This window comes from Callospermophilus lateralis, chromosome 3 (genome assembly GCF_048772815.1).
Source record: "Callospermophilus lateralis isolate mCalLat2 chromosome 3, mCalLat2.hap1, whole genome shotgun sequence".
Taxonomy (NCBI): Eukaryota; Metazoa; Chordata; class Mammalia; order Rodentia; family Sciuridae; genus Callospermophilus; species Callospermophilus lateralis.
The window spans coordinates 70,732,014-70,739,164 of record NC_135307.1 but is presented as its reverse complement, the minus strand read 5'-3'; the positions used below and the strand labels follow the sequence as shown (position 1 = coordinate 70,739,164).

The 7,151-nt window shown below is 32.8% G+C and overlaps 1 protein-coding gene across 2 annotated transcripts in view; it reads left to right on the top strand.

Annotated features, from left to right (window-relative positions):
- The first annotated feature begins 624 nt into the window (after nt 1–624).
- Lrrc9 (leucine rich repeat containing 9) overlaps nt 625–7,151 on the top strand; it is an 89,256-nt gene continuing 82,729 nt past the window's right edge. For both annotated transcript variants that reach the window (XM_076848346.1, XM_076848344.1), the window contains exons 1-5: nt 625–672; nt 967–1,185; nt 2,009–2,149; nt 2,694–2,757; nt 3,044–3,114. In XM_076848346.1, the coding sequence (XP_076704461.1) occupies nt 625–672; nt 967–1,185; nt 2,009–2,149; nt 2,694–2,757; nt 3,044–3,114 (543 nt within the window). The remainder of the gene's footprint in view (nt 673–966; nt 1,186–2,008; nt 2,150–2,693; nt 2,758–3,043; nt 3,115–7,151) is intronic.

The window sequence follows — 7,151 nt, the reverse complement described above, 5'->3', positions numbered from 1 at the left end:
GAATTATATAATGAAAATGTTAAAAACTATGAAAATGGGGTTAAATTTTATCAAAATAATTTAGGTATTAATTTCTTCACATTATCTACAATGAAGTTGTTGAATTTATTTTAACATAATATGCCAGGTAAGCTCTCTAAGTACAAAGAACTGTGCTCAGTTTGGAGTACCACAGTTTAATAAGAAGGATAAGCTGGAGGCTATTCAAAAGAGACAAAGAATGTCTATCAAAAGAACTAAAAGAATTGAACTGAGAGCAAAATAAGGGTGTAGATGAAAAATGACAATTTTCTTCAAGTATTGAAGGCTCATTATACAGTAGAAAAATTATACTTATTTTATTTGAACGAAGGATAGGATGGCAACAAGAAGAGAGGAGTTATGGAGAGACAGAATTAAATTCAGAATAAAAAAATAGCTTTCTAACAGAAAACTTCAGAGATCAAATAGACTGTCTTGGGGTCCAGCTGTCTGGTAATATACTATATGAAGATTTCAAGTCAGGTTGGGTGGTTCAACTTAAAGTTAATTTTAAGGTCCTTTTCAGTTTGTAATGACATGACCCAAGTATTCATTTGATTTTCTTAATAGATACATTATTATGACCATTATTTTTAATGGAAGATGATTGAAAGTGAAAATCTACATCAAGAAGAAATAATTAAAGAACTGGTGAGTCAAATCTAAATTTCTTTTGAACATTTGCAAAAATATGAGAGGGAACATTTTTTATGCACTTTTCTGGAGCTGAAAGGAATATCTAGTGATTTCTTCTGCAAAATGCCTTTTGGAAACACAGAAAAATCACATATGTGGTACAACTTACTTTCTTGTGAGAGATATAAAAATGGCACCGTACAATTGACAATTTGTAATTTCAAATGACAAAAATCATTTTCACTATTTAAAATAGTAATAATTAAATTTCTTTTTGTAATAATTAAATTTCTTTTTGTTTTTAAACAGTGTTTGTGCAATGGTTTATCTTATGAGATAGTTGGAAAAGAAGGATCAAATGCTTCAAAACTGGAGATGTTTTTCTCAGGGTATCCCCGTATAGTTGGATTATCATTATTTCCTAATTTAACAAGTCTTACAATTGTTGCTCAAGATATAAAAGAAATTTCAGGGTTAGAGACTTGTGTCCTGCTTAAAGAACTTTGGATTGCTGAATGTTGCATCGAGGTAAGCTTAAATATATAATCTTAGAATGGAATATTTTATACTGAAATCTTGACTTTGGAACAATAATTCATTGAAATTATGATGAAGCAGAGCAAAACAGATAAGTGGCAAAAGATAGAAATTGATATTCAAAAAAGAAAAATTAGAAATAAGTAATCAAAGCATAAACATATTTTACTTTTTAGTTATCAAAGCTAATCAAATCAGAGCCAGCACTGCTTAACAGTAAAATTGGTTTACTTACACACTGTTGATTAGACATCAATTTTGAAATTCAATATTTTAAAACACCAAAAGCCACAGAAATGTTCACACATTTTTACCTCAGAACTCCTGTTTTTAAAATTTTATTCTAGAGAAGTAATTCAATAGCAGAAAACAAATGTATGTATGAAGCTATTTGTTGCAGTAATATAAATAGTAGCTAAGAATTTGGAATGTAAACATTTTATTCATAGAGTAATTTTTTTTTAAATTACTGTAAACTTCAAGAAATATTCTAAAATTATTATATATTATAATTTGAAAGATTATAAAACATTTTAGATGGTCTTCAGTAAAAAAGTCTTCACCAAATTACATAATATATTATGATTATAGTTATAAAATAGAGTTGATTAAAAATTTAAGTAAAATATACAAGACTAAATAAAATTGTATGTAGATGGAGTAATTATATGCTTTCTCTTTTAAAAATTTAGTTAATTTTTTGAACATTTCACAGTAAAATGTTATATTTAATAAAAATTTACTTAGAAACTTACTTTATTGGAAGGGTTAATGCAAAGCATAACGTAATACAATTGAATTTCCTTTTAAACAGAAAATTGGAGGTCTTCAAGAATGTAGAAATTTGGAAAAATTGTATTTATATTATAATAAAATTTCTAAAATAGAAAATTTAGACAAATTAATTAAATTGCAAGTCCTCTGGCTGAACCACAACATGATTAAAAATATTGAGGTAAGATAATTTCAATGATTCATATATAAAACCAGTTACTTAAACCACAATGTCTAAGATCGGATTATGATTAGGGATCAAAATAATTATCACAAGTTTAATTATTATGATTAAAATAACTAAGATGAACACAGCATTTTATAATGCATGGAGGTTTCATATTCATCATCATCATTACTTCTCTCAACAAATCTGAGAGGAAAGATAATGTTGTTATTTGAAGATTTTTTAAAAAGATATTTAGAGGAGTTATATGACTTGTCTTAGATTATTAACATGTGTGTAATGTGTTCTTTTTCCACTCAACTCCTCCTCTTTGGTCTCCACTTCCCTTCTTGTTCCCTCTTAAAATAGTTCTCTCCAGGTTCCAATATGGAGAAACAAAGATGGCTTCATTGAGATACCCACTTCCCTCTGTGCTTGTGAAGTACACAGCACCCAATAAACAAAACATCCAGAGAACTTACCAGATTAATCAGGGATGACTTGGAAATTAAGATTTTAATGATTTTTTTTCTAAATAACATATTGTCTAAATTTTCAGGGCTTACAGACTTTGAAGAATTTAAATGACCTCAACCTTGCAGGAAATCTAATAAGCATCATTGGTATGTATTGTTTCATTTGGAATTTGAGAGAAAACTACAACAGTTATTTATCAATATAAAACATGTATATGGATAGATTTCTTTCTTTTAGATTTTTTGAATAATGTCTTTACAAAGTATTTCTTATCTCATGTTTATAGGATGTGAAAATATTAGCTGTTAATGGTACCATTAATCTTGCTGATATGTGGGAAATGATGGCTGTATATAACTCAGAGGTATGATAAGATATGAAAAGGAGATAAAACAAGAAATTTGATTTTTCTTTTATCTTGTTAAATCAAAGGTCGGTGTCTTGACATCAATGAACAACTGGAGAAGCTTAACCTTTCTGGTAACCAAATATGTTCTTTCAAGGTATGTTTAAGTAGAATAATTTGTTTTTACCTGAATCATGAACCATATAATTGCAGAAAAATTGACTTACTAGTCCCTTTTAAAGGAACAGATTCATTTTTTTCAGGCTACCTCATACTTCAGGGAATTTCAGAGTCATCTGACTAAATTGACTTTATGATCTTACAGTATTAAAACCAAAAAGATGACTATTTACTTGACTCTTAGAGTGTCATTTTTCTCTTAATTTTCTCTCAGTCTTTCTGGGAGTCTCTGGGGTTTCATCTTCTCCTAGCATCAAAAAAATGGAGTGTCCCTGATCAGTCCTGGGATCTTTTCTTATTTGTCTGCACTCATTCTCTAAATAATCTCATCATGTCTCGTGACTTTAAATATTTTTATCTATTGGTTACTCCTAAATTGGTACGTACCTCTGCTTTTCCTGATAGCTCCCTAGAATTATCCTAGCTCAAAATGATTCTCCTACAATAAACCTTCTACAGGCTTCCCCACTTCTCTAAATGGCATTCCATTCTTCCAGTAACTTAAGCCAAAATCCTTATAGCAATTTTTTTTACTCCTTTTATTCCTTCATATCCCACATCTAATTCATCAGTGAATTCCATTGGTCCCCCCTTCAGAATATGTCCAGAGTCTGACCATTTCTTACCATGTACATCACTGTCAATATAGTTAAGGACACCATCATCTCTAATCTGTATTATTGAGAGAAAAAATGTCTTAACATCTCTTCCTCTCTTTTTCTTTTCCCTACTGTCAATCTCTTCTCCACACAGTATCCTGATGAAGCCTTTAAAAATATGCCAGATGAAATTACTCTTCTGCTCACAATCCTCCCTTGGCTTCTCATCTCTTTCACAATATCAGACAATTCTTACAATGGCCCACAGGACTTTATAAAGTCTAGTTGTTCTCTCACCCACAGCTATCTCTCTAACCACAGTTTCTATCATTATTGAAAGGAAAATGAAAAAGCAAGATACAGGCCAGCGAGAAAGGAAGGACAGAGACCAGGCAGAGATCTACACAAAAGTTTATTTGTCAAAGCTGACAAATAAAGGCCATCTCTCTATAGAGAAGAGAGAGGCCCCGAGATGTTTGGGTGCTTAGCTTTTGTGAGGTTGGGGTTTGGATTTGTAGTTGTGGTGCTATGGGATAGGCTCAGGGTTGCTTGCGTCAGAGCTAGGCAGGTGGGGAATAGCACGGTATTGGCTTAGGTCGATGGTCACCATGGGGCTTTTGCAGAGGAAAGGGATCGCGTCCTTCTGGGATTGGCTTAGGGTTATGGTTCCATGGGGTAAGTCACTAATGGGGGTGGGAGGAGTTTGAGTAAGAGGAAGTACAAGAAAGCAAAACTTATCTCATAAGATAGTGGTTAACATTTAAAATGGCTGCTCAAATGTTAAATGAATACCCTATAATTATCACATTCTATTCCAGCCATTTTGGTCTCACCATTCTCCGAATATACCTAGTACACTCTTACCTTTGGCCTTTGTACTTGTTGAAGTATTCTTTCCCATGTTCCTGTAGGCCTCATTCCCTTTTTTCATTTTGATCTTTGTTCAAATATTATGTTCTTGATGATGTCTTTCCTGCTGATATAGGTAAAATAGCTATAAGCCCCACTACTCTCCCCAGCACTTCAAATCACACTTTTCAGTTTAATTTTACCTCTCAGCACATCCCTTGCTAGAATAAAAGCTCCATGTATTCAGAAACTTTGCCTATTCTGCTCACTGCTTATCTACAATGCTTAGAACAGTGCTGTACATGTAGTAAATCATAGTAAACATTTGTCAAGAACTTGAATGCCAAAGAAACAACCAAATTAGGGGTGTTATGTTTATTACATATAATGTTGGTTAAATCATGTAGCATTTGTAATTTTGACAGCATATTCAAGGTACATATTCAAATACTTCCTGTGGAAAATATTGGATAAAAATTAGTAGGAAATAATTTTGGATTGATCAGTATTAAAATAGGCATTCTTTTACTTAGATAAAAATAAAAGAAGATTCTAAGAAGCTACAAAATAAAGAAGAATAACTGCCTTAAAGAGAAATTTTTTAAAAAATTTCCCCTGGGCAGCAGGGGATGGGTATTCTAAGAGGGAAAGAACAATATGCACAAAGGTGTGGAGGTAAAAAGTCAAAGAGTATGTTTGAGTAACATCGGCATTGTTATTTGACCAAAGTAGAGTGTACATATGAAAATACTAGAAGTTAAAATTGGAAAGGCAAACTGGGTCCTGATATGGTCTGTATGCTATGGACAACAGAGCATTCTCAGAATCTTTGAGAAAGGGAGTGATATAACCAGAGATGATCCTTAGGGCTCATAATATGAAATTAGTATTTATTGTTTTGGTGCAGCAGAAAGCAGAAAAGCCAGTTAGGAGACTATGAAACTTGTCTGAATGAGATATTGTAGACAAACTAAAGCAAAAAACAGAAAAAACAAAGAAGAAAGTGAAAGAAGAAGAGGAATAGAAGAGAGAAAGAGGAGAAAAAGAGAAGAAAAAGTAATACATGAGAGAGACCTTATGTTTCTTGAACTTGCAGCATTTGTCACCTAGTAGAATGTGAAAAGAAAGAGAGTACAAAATGGATCTGTAATTCCAGTACTTAGCATGCTCAAGAAATACTTGTCATGTATAGCTTAAGAAATATTTGTCGTAGGACTCCATGTATAACAAGTATTTACTCTGGAATTTGACTAATAAAATAAAATTTTATTTAAATTTCTTTTTTTAAAACAGCTTTTTAGTTGTAGATGGATACAATATCTTTGTTCTATTTATATATTTATATGGTGTTGAGGATCAAACCCAGTGTCTCACACATGCAAGGCAAGCACTCAACCACTGAGTTACAACCCAAGACCTATTTAAATTTCTTTTTAAGGTACTTATTCTGCTTTATTTTGTAGCTTCTTGGAGTTTTCCTGTATTTTTCTCTGCATAAAAGAATGTCTATTTTAATACTGATCAATTCAAAATTATTTCCTACTCATCTTTATCTAAAATTTTCTAGTGGCTAGTTTGGAATGAAAGAGAATGTATTTGATCTGGATATGTCGAGTTCAGTGTACTAGTGTAATAATCAGGTGAAGAGCTTGTATAAGTGGTTGGAAATGAGGGGCTAAAATTCATAACTAGAATAGTCAATTTAAGAATCGGTAGAATACATTTCCTGTTGGCTAAATGGCTATGAGTAATAAATCTGTGCCCTTGGAACAAAGCATATATTGAGGGGATTTGGAGAAAATGGGGAAAAGATAAAATTTGTAAACAGAGCTCCAAGAAAAGTTGAAGACTTATTATTATCAGAGATGTTAAAGGATAAGAGAACTTTAAACAGGATAGTCCACAGTCAAATTAGATAGATAGATCAGGGATGAAGAAAACTTCCATAATATCTGCCCTAATTTGTCATGGAAACAAATAGGCTTTTGTCAGGCCATGTCTTGAGAAAAAATCTTAGTCATGGGATTCCATCTGATAGCCTAATGTGTTTGGCAGTATGTTAGATGACCTGCTGATACTTAACTGATTGGTTAAGTAGTGAGCTGGGCTGGAAGCACCTGGTCAAGCAAGTCAGAGGTTGAGACTAAAAAATCTGTGACCCTAGGTGGAGTCAAATTGTGGTCTCTTTCCTTAACTAAACATCTGCCTGACTAAGTACTTTCTGAATGTAGAGTAATGAAGTCAGCTGAGTGAGCAAGCTAGCCTGTCACTGTTTCATGGATGTTGGCAGAAGAAATGATTCCTGGGTCTGAGACAAAGGACTAGAAATCAGCATGAACAAAATATTGGTTTGCTTCAGAATCCCATGCTTTCCAAGTTCCACAGGGTAACTGATGCACCCAAATGAGTACTGAACAAAGACTGGGTTTGCAGCATATCACACCTAAGGAACACAGAGCACAGGAATCTACTGCTTTAGAATCAGTCCTACTTTCTATAGAGGAATATGAGGCTGGAAAAGGGGATTGCCAGGCTTCTGTTCTCAAGAATAAAAGGCTCAGGGGTT